This window comes from Barbatula barbatula (assembly GCF_947034865.1).
Source record: "Barbatula barbatula genome assembly, chromosome: 9".
Lineage (NCBI taxonomy): Eukaryota > Metazoa > Chordata > Actinopteri > Cypriniformes > Nemacheilidae > Barbatula > Barbatula barbatula.
In genome coordinates, this window is record NC_136772.1 from 3,505,986 (window position 1) to 3,518,276 (window position 12,291).

At 38.1% G+C, this 12,291-nt stretch overlaps 1 protein-coding gene across 2 annotated transcripts in view; it reads left to right on the plus strand.

The window, feature by feature from the left end:
• The window catches only part of znf385b (zinc finger protein 385B), a 101,558-nt gene that overhangs the window by 13,147 nt on the left and 76,120 nt on the right, over positions 1-12,291 (plus strand). Inside the window, exons 1-2 of one of the 2 annotated variants that reach the window (XM_079463652.1) lie at positions 1,253-1,399; positions 11,287-11,601. In XM_079463652.1, the coding sequence (XP_079319778.1) occupies positions 1,291-1,399; positions 11,287-11,601 (424 nt within the window). In that variant the 5' untranslated portion in view covers positions 1,253-1,290. Of the gene's footprint in view, positions 1-1,252; positions 1,400-11,286; positions 11,602-12,291 lie in introns of those variants that run through there. The other variant, XM_079463653.1, reaches the window with a different exon arrangement.

The window sequence follows — 12,291 nt, forward strand, 5'->3', positions numbered from 1 at the left end:
ATTTCAAGGGATATTTTTCAAGCGCATCTCCTTCCCTTTTTAGATGGTTGATAAGCTTAGGGGCATTAACACAGATGCATTCTTGCATTAGAAACAGCACAATACAGCCCAATCAAGATTAGAAGGGTGGCACCTATGATCATAAAGACAAGTATATTAGAATATTTAGCCCATGATCCATATGGAATCCCAGAAGTCTGGGCTTAGCCCCAAATATCTGACTCTAGAATGGCTGCTGGTGGTGAGAATTGTTTTTGGCCCTGCATGAGGTTAGTTCTGTTTCAGAGTTCAACATGTTCATTCAGAACCTTCTGTGAGAACTGCATTCTCTGTGTATAGACTGAAGCAATAAGGGCTGGAATTGAATTTGTGTTTGTGAATGCAGTTACTGTGTGAAGAGCTGGGACACCTGAAAAGAAAGTTGGACATTAATTTTGGTCTGCTAGAATAAATAACAGTACTTAAAATAGCTTAAAACTATATTATATTTTTTGCAGCCTAAAAGTAATTTATTCTGTTCTGTCTGTAATATTGTGTTGATTTTCATGTAATTTAAAAACAATATTTCTTAAAGAACAAAATGTGCCGGGTCTTTACGTGTACAATAATGCACTTACAGTGAACAATGCACACGTTCTTAAAGGGACAGTTGGAAGAATGCTTGTTACAAACACAGGACACGGAAATCAGGAGATGCAGATACAAGTAGTTTATTGGATTATACTTAATCAGGATAACTGACGAAGACGAAGACGAAGACGAAGACGAAGACGAAGACGAAGACGAAGACGAAGACGAAGACGAAGACGAAGACGAAGACGAAGACGAAGACGAAGACGAAGACGAAGACGAAGACGAAGACGAAGACGAAGACGAAGACGAAGACGAAGACGAAGACGAAGACGAAGACGAAGACGAAGACGAAGACGAAGACGAAGACGAAGACGAAGACGAAGACGAAGACGAAGACGAAGACGAAGACGAAGACGAAGACGAAGACGAAGACGAAGACGAAGACGAAGACGAGTAATGCGGGAGAGTCCTTGAGTTTTGAGTCGTACAAACAAGACCGGACAGTGATTGAGTGTGAACGTGGGCCTTAAGTGCTGGCGGTGATGAGGTGATGATGAGTTGCAGGTGTGTGTGATTAATACTCCGGAGAAGCTGCACGTGATGCTTGGGAGTGGGTGGAGCCTGGCATGCTTGTGACAGCTTGTAAACAAACAGTTCATGGCCATCTTCTTTTGTGTTCAACAGAACAAATTAATTTATAGAGCAGATTTTCCTACTATGGTAGTCAATGGGGGCCAAGACTGTTTGGTTACAAGCATTCTTCCAAATAGCTATCTCTGTGTTCATCAGAACAAAGAGATTTACACAGATTTAGAACAACTTGAGGGTGAGTAAATAGAATTTGGGTGTTGTTAAAAAGTGTTGTTTTATGCAGATGAACTTTAAATTCGGAATGGGTAGAGTTTGCTCCAGAATTTTGTGAAGTAACTTGACATCCCATTTGACCTTAAGAAAAGTTGAAATATTGCATTAGAATGTCAAGTTCTGTTAATAATTCATTGCCATGTTGTGTAAATATTGTGGCTGTGATTTTGAAACCGTGTGTAGATAACCGTACATATCTTCCTCACCCTATAATGGATGTCCGCTGTAAGTTCATAACTGACTACTGAGAACTTTTTACAGATCTTTTCTGTGCTAATGCCATGGATGCTGTCAATAGAGCTCAACTTGTATTTAACCTGAAACCTTTTGTAATGTAGCTCTCAAAAAAGAAATTTCAATGAAATTGTATTTATATAGAGCTTTTCACAATGTGCATTGTTCCAAAGCAGCTTTACAGGAGAAAATAAGAAAAGCAAAAAAAGGTAAAACACAGCACAGTACATGGTGTTTATAGAACAAGTTAAATTCACTCAATGCATTTTTTGCATTAAGTGAATGCTTGGCGGAAAAGATGTGTCTTTAATCTAGATTAAATTGGGAGTGTGTCTGACCCTTGAAAAGTATCAGGAAGGCTATTCCAGAGTTTAGGTGCTATTTGTGAGAAAGCTCGACCCCCCCTTTGGTGGATTTAGTTATTCTAGGTGTTATCAAAAGTCTGGAGTTTTGAGATCTTAGAGAACGTGATGCCATCAAATCTTTCATCTCCTTTAAAATCGTAAATGTGTTTTCTGCTGTCTGGTGGTGTAAAGTCCAACCTTGACACTGTTGCAAGTTTTAAGGCAAAACATCACACTTTCCCATTCACATTTCCCCACTGAGAAACACCCACACGTGCCAATTTAACCAGGAACACGTCTTACTCAAGTCTCAGTCTCCCTTCAGACAGTGAAGAATGTCCAGGACAAATACTGTACATGTGTTTAGCCAAACCATTCCTCTCCCCGTGTTTACTCTCTCTCTCTCTTATTCACTTTAAAATGTTTTCAAGCTAAAGCAGGAGAGTAGTCACACCCGAGACCTTTCGGAAACCCAATGCGTTGATACTAAGTCACAAAATGGAGTAAACACAATTAAACCAGCTTGTCTCTTGAGCTCCAGGATGTGGCTGAGATGTGTAATGTATACTTTGGATCAAGTTGAAGTGAAATAATGTGACTTTTACAGCAAGTTTGCAGCGAGAGGGAGTGCTTATATGGAAATGGTGTGTGTCATGGTTTTTATAAGCACCACATGAGTTGAATCAGTAAGTTGGAGGCCTGGTGTGTGAAGGCCTGCTGCTTGTCTCACGCTCTCAGGGTGGGAAACCAGGACTTGGACAAACTTGAATCAGGATTTATAAAAAAACGTTTTTTACTGGAATCAAATTGACAATACACTTAATATTTTGTTTTCAAATATACATTCGGGAGCATTTAGGGAGGCCTGTAGTGATTCTTCTCTTGAGCCCTCTTTTCATCTTCTCTTGATCTCCTGCTCACACACCCTGTCTCTTAATCTCTCTCTCTCCATCACTCTGTATTTTCTTCTCTCTGTGCCTTTACACTCCGGTAACTTCTTCTCTCTTGGCTTGTCTCTGTGGATCTCTTGGGTGTAATGAGTGGTAAATACAGTCCTGTCTCATCATCGTTATTTATAGTCTGTTTGAGAAATTGTGTGTGTTGTGTGTGTCTGTCTGTGCCATTTTAATCAGTAGTATGTCCGTTGCCCATTTATAGATTTAGATTATTCAGTTTTCAGTTCTAAATACTGTAATTAGCTGTAAGGCTAACATCAATACTGCACACTGTGAAGAATTTAAACAAACCCGTAAACCCATTTATGATGTATAAGCTTAATTGATTTTCTTGCTCTGAAGAATAAGTTGAAACACATACTTTAACATGGAATAATGTTTATTTTCTAATAGTTTCTCAGAATCTGAAAATGTTTCCAATGATGATGAAATTAGATAATTTGGTTAAATGCCCAGCAGAAACACAGCCTGTTTGTAATGGTAGAGCAGGTGATACTGTACTCTAGTGTAAACAGATTTCACTCTCGGATTTCCACATGCTTCAGCATTGTGAAAGACCCCCATCAACATGACTTATACCATTTAAGGCTTTGGGCAGTTTTCCTGCTTTTATGCATCACTTAACAGCGCTCTGCCCGTCTGTTCTGTCAGCTTTTGATGGCCAATGAACATTCATTTGACAACACTGGACAGCGACACAAGGTCAAATTCATGCAAACACATGTCTACTCAGTCTATATGGTTCAAAGAGTTAGTAAATGAGCTGGAACAATAGAACCACTAGCCCAACACATACCATGTAGGCTTGATGTATATATTTACATTAAAGATTTGCAACAAAATAAGATATTTAGAACACGATTACCATGGTCAAAATAATTTACAAGAATGATTTTATTACTGTCTAATGAAATGTTTTTTGAATTGAATGCTGTCAGAGAAATTCATCTTATATTATCTTAAAGGCAGCGGCTATAGATGCTATTACACAAAGTGAAAATAGTGACGGGTGCTATTTACACTGAGTTTAAATAGAAAATAGATTTAAAAGTCTTAAATCAATTTTATTGAAACATATCCCTTTATGATCTGTAATGTAATAGAAAAAGGTTAAAGGGCATTTTCAGTGAGAGGAGGACTAGAACTCCGGTCTCCCATGCCAAGCCATACATACGTAACACCACTGGAGTCACTGTTTTAAATGGTGTCGTTCTTACACTTTGTCTTTTCCAATCCCATATCGGTAGGCGGAGTGAGTGGAAAAAGTCTCTGCCAACAAGGCGGGCTATTTGTACTCAATGTAAATAGACACTCCGTATTTTTAAATGTGAGTGTGGGAAGGCGGAGGGAGTTTGTAACCATTGTGGCTCTTATATATTTGGGTCAATGACATATAACGACCACTAATCATGTGGTGCGACCAATCATATATTAATAATTGTGTTCAAAATTAAATATATATAATTTGAGTCTTAAATAGGAATCTCTGATGCAGTGTGCTTAAGTTATTGGTTTTTTAAAACATTTATATCAGTTGTGTATGATTTTCAGGATAATAAGAACATAAGTTTGTTGATTCTGTTAATTTAAGAAGACAAAACTATAGAACATAAATATGAGATGATACTTACCAACATTCAAAGAAATGCAAATGCATTGTTTAAACAGTTTAAATAATAAAGATTAGTACAAAATATTAAGGATGTCAAGGAAATTAATTTATTTGAAGATAAATCACGGTCACACCACATGACATTTTTAGGGCTTTGGCCAATTAATAGATGAAAACATTTAAGTTCACATTATAGAATCAGCATTTATGTGTACATCACTTTCTTAGTGTTTGAAAAACTGCAACAGATATTATTATTAGACGATGTCGAAGATCTCTACACAACAAACCGATATTTTATATTTCAAAAATATTGTGACATCGATAATGTTTAATGTGCGTTTGCTTTTTTATGTAGGTAATCATGTCTTTGAAGGCTTGCGTTGGGGATGCACATCCCAGATATCAGACTCACACCAGGGTTGCCAGATTCCCAAACTAATATATCATTTTATCTTCTGTATTTGAGGGATTGGTGTAGATTGCTAGATAATGTCCACATGGCCCGGTCAAAGGCACGTTAAGAATATCTGCGAACCGCTTAGCAATTGAGACTCACCAGTCCTCACCTGACTCTTCAAGCTCCTGACCCTCCATTAACAGACTGCTTCCTGCCCAGATGTTACACGTGTGTGCCAAGCCCTCCCTGCCTGTGATAGACACACATTGAGTGGAAAAGTTCCACGTTCATTTTCTGCTAAGAGCTTCCAGCGAAACGCATTAGTGTTGAATTAGGCTGCAGGAACACGTTTGTGTTCCCTTTCCATCTGTGAGGTTTTAGCCATGGGTTTCGTAATGGCCCGTACTGTAAAGTCTCATAAAGGCATGGTTGACCAGCCCGGACATATGTGTCTCCACATCTTATGAATGTATTTGAAGTTTAATGCACAGGTATGTGGAACAATGTAATATCTCATACATATAGGGCTGGTAAAGCTGGGCTGATCCCCTCCTCAGAGTCTAGAGCTGTCACAGAGACAGGTGGGATTTCTCTGGAGATCTCACCTGGATGGTGGGGACACACTCTCACAGAGAAATTGCTTTCATGGCTTTTAAGTTGCTACAAATTGCTACAGCCTTTTTAGTAAAGGATCTATCAGCCGGTGTTTGTATCCAACGTACATTTTTCCGTCCCAATCTCTATTTTCTACCCTCTCTCTCGCATTCTCTGTGGTCTCTGAATGAACAGACTTTTAGTTACTTTATATTTTTACTCCACGGCCACAATCTGGCATCGAATTCAATATCTGCGTAAAGCTGCTAATTAAACCCAAACTGTTATACAATGTAAGGTTGCCAAGGAATTAACATTTACCTTCTGTGACTCTTAAACAAACTCTCGCCTGCAGAGTATTCAGCGGTATTCACTACAAACCATTTGCTAAGGGTCACAACCTATTAATTTTAAACATGTGTTTTGTACTTGTCTCTGATTTACATGTTGAACCACAAAAGTGCGTCTGTTTGAATACTCTAAATAGTGTATATTTATATATTCTCACATTTTCTTCTCCCAAACTGTTCCTCTCTCTATTTGTTTTGGCACGCATCTGTCACGTCTACACCGAATGAGCACAGTGCAGCACGACACAACAAAAATAGATAGTTTCTGCATTATTTATGGAGGTCCTTATAAAGAATACTGCCGACCCTAAATTCTGATTGGACGAGCTGCGCACTTAGCTTTAAAAATGCTTATAGTGACCTCACATTTTATAGTAATTCATTAAAGTCACATTGTTTAGTAATCTTATATTAAGAACTGAAAATATTTTGTCCATCATCTTAGCCATCAGCACTTACAAATCATTACCATCCGAAATGTCTATGCTGGTGCACTGTTTATAAATACAGTACATACAGTACTTGAATTTCGGGAAATTGCATTTATGCATTTGACAGACGCTTTTATCCATAGTTACTTAAGTGCATTACCATGAGATCAAATCCATAATGTTTGCACATCAGTGTTGGGTAAGTTACTCTGAAAAAGTAATGAATTACTAGTTACCAATAACATATTTAATAGTGTTATTAGATTACTGTAAAATTTACTCTCTCCTACATCAACCTTGATTAGAATGGATTCAAGGATAGACGTGAAACACTTATTTAATTATTTCTAATAAATAATCAATAACTTCATATTCTTATTTACTGACAAAAGTATAAAAAATGTGAGAAGATTACATTAAAGGATACATTTTAAACTTAGACTTATTATTTTGATGTAATTTCCACTATTGAATATATTACACAGAATTTAGTTCAATTACATCAAAAGTAACTGTAATTAAATTACAGAGAAAATAAGAGTAATCCTTTATTGTACTTTTTCAAGGGTAACGTAATTCAATTACAGTAACAAATTACCAAATAACTAGTTAGACCAAACACTGTTGCACATCAATGTGAGATAACTGTTTTATGAAGAAGAGCTCTTTATATTTTCCCTCTTTTTTGGTTTTTGCATGCATCAAGTGTTTTCCCACATTACTGCTTTGCTTGACCGGACTCACCTGCAAACACCTGATCAACTTCCTGTTGTCTGACCTCAAAATCTCAGCATTGATCGCACATGACAAGCCTGGGAGGACAGTTCTGCTTTTTAAAGGCAGAGGAAGAGAGAGAGAAGAACAGAGCAGAGAGAGCCGCTCTCACCTTTAGCCTCAGGCATACATCTGACATGATCAAAGCTTGACACTTATCGTATCACACTTGTTTAAAGCAGCAATCAGCCGATCTTTAGGAGGTATATGTGCATTGTGGGTAGAGAGACTAGAGTTATAAGCATGTGGATGAATTTAACAGATGATTTTAATGCGCACAAAAATCAAAGCTCTCCAAACATCACGCTCATCTTTCACATGAAAGATTCTTTATCACTTTTTTTAAACCTCTCAGTGTTTCATATATTTAACTTTTGCATTGTGTCATAAATTTGCTCTCCGATTTGGTTGAATGACTAAGTCAACAATGCTTTTCGATACACATCGGAGCGATTCTAACGTCAGCATTACCATGAAACATTTAACGGTTTTCAACATTGTAAAGTCCCCAAAAAGTCTATATTTCCCTGTATTTACAACTGAGTTGTTGTAATGGATTTTTAGAAGAAATTCCATTGTTACACGTAAAGATTGTATTAGTTCTAAAACATTAGTTATCAAATTGATTTAATAGAGAGATCAAAGAACTTGTTACGATAAGCATTTTTCAGAAAGACCTTTAATGGCGCAGAAATGTATTCCTTTGTTATATGCTTCGTAAATTAGAAAGGCAGATATTATAACGTCTGTGTGTTTTATGATGCTATCATCAACCCACCGATAATGTTTTATAGCTTAAGTTCCTGGGCTATTGCTTTGATCTGCGATCTGCTTCAACCATACATTTGAAACAGTTCTGTTACAGTATATGATCAAAATGGGAACAGATTAAATACTTGACTGTAGGTCACCTTGAATTACAATGCATAGCCATATAGTGTAAATATAAAGATGTATAGCTCTCAATGTTTCATATAACATGGCAAGTATTTTTTAGAAACTGTTTTATTTTGTTTTTAGTATAGTGTGGCGTAAATACACGTGTGCTAACTTTTGTACATCCTTAAGATCTAGTCATGTTTATTTGAACTATTTGATGCCTCAACATCATTTTTTGCAATAATATCAACAGTGGTTTTGGTAGCATTTCTGGCTTCATTGTGACTTTTTTATTGTTTACTTTTCACAAACAAAACTTTTGTTTTAAATACAATACATTTAAAAAAACCGAAAGTGCCTTTTACCCTAAGGTCCTGTTCTGAATTTTCATTTTTTGTTTTGTATATTTTAAAATATTTTCATCCCAAGAAAATGTATTTTCTGTCCTCAGCTGGATAAAAGCTAGTCAAAACTAAGTTCTTACTTTCCTGATGTCTGGATACTATCTGTAAGCTCTTATAGGTTTTTTTTGTTGTTAAATGTGCAAAACTTGTCAAACTAAGAACTCCATTAAGTCTCCCCAGTGGGGTAGAAAACCATTGAGCAACAAAACCTGATCCTGTACACCAGGCGAGAATAAACGGGCATTGGACCTCTGCTTGTGTCGATGTACCTGAACAGAACGTTCTAATGTATTCTTCTTAATTATTTGTTTATATTATGAAAGTTTTAATAGACTTGAGAAGTGCTATCTAAGATCAGTTGATTAAATTTTTAATAACTTTTTTGTATAATATAAATATATAATTGATTCAGTGTAATAAAATTATTTTCTGTGGCTTAAAAATACCAAGTATATAGGTATACAGTATATACTCTGCAGTATTCAGAAAATAGCAACTGAGAAATCTATTACAAACATAGACCGGGAGGTACTTGAATATTGATGTGACCCATAAGTGTGTGTGAGATTGCACTGGGGGAAAGTGGAGGACCCTGGCAGCTTCATTACTTAACCACTAAACGAACAGATGTGTTTGTACTGCGAACAACCACGAACCAACCAGCGCAGTCGGTTTACTTCCTCCAAACCCCAAACCGCACAACATTTCTGGAAACCTGCCCACGCGTATACAGGTCACCAAAACCACTGCAGCGTTTCTCGCTGGCCTCATTTACACTGCAAACTAGAGCAAAGCTTGAGCTTAAGTAATAGCAGAGGGGTTAGAGAAACAGATTCACGACATTGAAAGAAAGTGATTAACATCAGGGATTTCCACTTGCACTTTTTCTTTCTCTGAATACAAGAGATTCCTGAGAAAGCTGAATGGTGGTGGAGAAGTTTGTGGAAGTTTATCTGAAGGGATTAGAGTTTGCAGCTGCCCACAGAGATTACTGAGACACTGTCAGAGGATTACTAGACAGACTGGATAGACACATAGACTCTGTGCATCCAGCCTTTACATTGACACACAGCTTTACTGGGTGAACAGAAGAACATGCACGCATTAGATTTCAATGCAAAATATAACGAAAAATAAGTCCGTTTTTAGGAAAGATTTCATTGTGGTTTTGTAAAAATATACATTATTATTTAAAGGACCAGTGTGTAGGTTTTTGGAGGATCTATTGAAAGAAATGCATTATAATATACATAACTATGTGTTCAGAGATGTTTGAAGACCTTACTTAATGAAGCGTTATGTTTTTATTATCCTAGAATGAGCTGTTTTTATCTGCACACACACACTGCGGGTCCCCTTACATGGATTTGGGTGTTTTGTTTCTACAGGAGCCCTAAACAGACAAACTGCTCTACAAAGCGTTTCAAAATCGCCCTTTTGAAATAGAAAATTTAATTGTTTTTATGTCCACAATGTTACCTAAATAATAATGACCCAAAGTTAAACTTTATTAAAATAATGAGAATCTAATCTTGAAATGGAGCTTAAATCTATGAAAAGATTGATTATATCTACAATATATTTAATTTATTGTTGGATAGAAATGTGACCTGGTTTTTGTAAGATTCATCCAAGCTCACCAGGACTCTAACTCTCTCACAGACACATACATGCGTTGCTAGCACAGTGATGGATATTACATCCACAACAAAGGTGCAGCAGACTCAGTTGGCATCTTTACGCTCCTTTATCCCGTTACTCATCCAGCCCGGGAAGCATCCAGCCGTAGCATTTAGGCTGACTGACTAGATTTGCTGTTTTTTCAATTTTCAGATTAAAAGGATCATATAAGTCTCTGTTTCCCAGAGCGCACCATTGCTCTTTGTAGTTATTCATTATGCTGGACCGGAGTAGCAGCTCTTGAGAGGTCAGGAGGGCTTGAGTCAGTCAGTACACAGCTTTGGGTAATTATTCACTCTCACAGATCCCAGATACACAAAAGTAGTTAGAGTCTGATGTCGCTGACCGAAATAAGCCTCTCGTAGCTGCACGTGCCTTCCTGCGGTGGGGAGCGTTTGCTGGGCTCACTGTCTTGTATTTTGGTTTTCAATTTCAGTTTTGTTCAAGTGGTTGTTTTAAACCTGTATGACATGCTTTCTTTCACAAATTCTCACTGTATGATTTATTTATTTATGATTTTAAATCCTTATTATTATTCACTTTTTATGTTTGTCACCAAGTTTTGAAAAATATCTAATAAAGTGTATAAGTGAGCATCAAGTGTTTAAAAAGTGCAGTGTTTTTTCCATTTACTGAAAACAGCGAGCATTTGGACATCCGATGTTTCAGGAGGACAGCCACAATATATAGTATATTGTAAGCGTGTATAGACAGTATCATGTACACATGATGTTAGTTTATTGAAGTAAAAAACGAATCTGTTGCTTAATAATAATTTGGTAACAATAATTTTGCTCTGCGCTGATGACATCCTAGTCGCATTGTGTAAGACACATGGGCTCAAGGCATGTGAGTCGGGTCTCAACAGATGGGCACAGGAGGTCAGTCCGTGGCTCTGTGCCCGCTCCACAAGTTGGGAAGCTTGGCTTTAGCGTGCAGGGAGGAGGAGTCAAAGGACAGAACATTCAGCCACCCGTGTAGCCCACACAAGCGCTCCAGACGTCCACGCTCGGACACGTCTCGTATCCAGCCTGTACCTCTGTGGTTTTAGGATGTAAACTCTCCCCACCTGTTTTTGAAAGCTCTTTGTGGGGTGATGCTGAATCTAGAATGTGAGTCACCAGAGTGCCATCTGGATTGGGATTAAACACTTTCCTCTCTCCTAACCCTCATCTCTTTGCTCTCCTGCAGGTATGAAGACCCCCCTGAGCCCCACCCAGCTGGTCGAAAACGGACATCTGTGCTTCTTACCTAACTGCGTGGAGGTTAAAGAACCCAGTAATGCCAGCAGAGATATGCAGCTGCAACAAGAGAAGAAGAAACTGCTCTACTCCCTGTGCGAAGTCTGCAACATCCAACTCCACTCGGCCGCTCAGGCCCAGGTCCACTATAACGGCAAGTCTCACCTCAAGAGGGTTAAACAGCTAAATAATGGAGAGATGCCTACGGCGAACGTCAGCACGCTTCCCCCTCCTCTCCACTCTCTCACCAGCAACGGCAGTCAAGGTAAGACCTTGTGGCGCTCCGTAACCCCCCTCGGCTGTGTTGCAACTCTGCTTTGAAATCCGTAAACAGCTCTGACAGTAATGCACCCCGAGTTAGCATTTCACTCAGCTGCCTGGTTTGTCATTCCTTGTCATTTTACGGGAAAGTAAAGTGTATAAAGTAAGGGTAAGAGAGGGGACGTGAGGTCCGGACAAGACCCCGGTCAGACTAGAACCTAGGTGGCCAAGATCAAACAACTCTTATATGGCAGGAGCTTGTGTACAGTCCCCTGCATTAGTTGTTTTTATTCTCTATGGCAAATGGATGTTTCGAATAGGGATGCACGATAAATTAGCCTTAATGGCACAGTGGTTAGAGCCTGGCGCTAGCAATGCCAAGGCCATGGGTTCCATCCCAGCAGATTGCACAAATGTATAGTACAATGCAATGCATGTTGCTTTGGATAAAAGCGTCTGCCAAATGCGTAAATGTAAATATATTATACCCGATAAATAATTTCCTCTGGTTAAACTTCTTAAGCTGCACGCTGTTTACAGTTAAAATACAGTACAGTACCGTCTTTCTGTCATGATCATTCACTAAATGCTATTAGCAAAACGTGTGGTTCGTATGGATTCCTATTCAGGGTCCTTGCAAATTAAAAGCATTACAAACTGCTGTCTATCTTAAAGTAGCTGTATATGGTTCTTT